General features: G+C 60.5%; 1 protein-coding gene across 1 annotated transcript in view; it reads left to right on the top strand.

Moving 5' to 3' along the window:
* The window catches only part of TFAP2A (transcription factor AP-2 alpha (activating enhancer binding protein 2 alpha)), a 32526-nt gene that overhangs the window by 13928 nt on the left and 18112 nt on the right, over nt 1–486 (top strand). Inside the window, exon 4 of the mRNA XM_009326540.1 lies at nt 335–481. Within this exon, the coding sequence (XP_009324815.1) occupies nt 335–481 (147 nt within the window). The remainder of the gene's footprint in view (nt 1–334; nt 482–486) is intronic.

Raw genomic sequence — 486 nt, 5'->3', positions numbered from 1 at the left:
ATCTGTGTGCCTGTTATTTGCCTGTGTGTTGGCTGGGGCCGGGGCGTGATGTGTGTGCGCAGTCGTGTGTGCATGCGAGGTGAAGGGAAGAGGTTTGTGCGTGCCGGGGAAGTGTGAGAATTAGGGGGAAGGATGTGTAGAGAGGAGAGGGAGAGGCGAGAGAGAGCGCGTGTGCACCTCAGGGGCAGGGCCCCCTTGGTCCAGGGGCTTGTGTAATCTCGCAGGGAGCATGCACAGGCTTTGCCGCCGCCAGTGATGGTTCATTTCTCTCCCTCTCTCTTCCCCTCCCTCCCTGCCTCCCTCCTTCTGTCTCTCTGCTCCATTTGTGCTACAGACAGATCTGTAAAGAGTTCACCGACCTGCTGGCTCAGGACCGATCTCCCCTGGGGAACTCGCGGCCCAACCCCATTTTGGAGCCGGGCATCCAGAGCTGCCTGACCCACTTCAACCTCATCTCGCACGGCTTCGGGAGCCCGGCGTTGTGCG

Source organism: Pygoscelis adeliae, unplaced genomic scaffold (assembly GCF_000699105.1).
Source record: "Pygoscelis adeliae isolate BGI_AS28 unplaced genomic scaffold, ASM69910v1 Scaffold186, whole genome shotgun sequence".
In the NCBI taxonomy this organism is placed as follows: Eukaryota; Metazoa; Chordata; class Aves; order Sphenisciformes; family Spheniscidae; genus Pygoscelis; species Pygoscelis adeliae.
The sequence above is the reverse complement of the archived record's forward strand: the minus strand, read 5'-3'. Positions and strand labels throughout refer to the sequence as shown.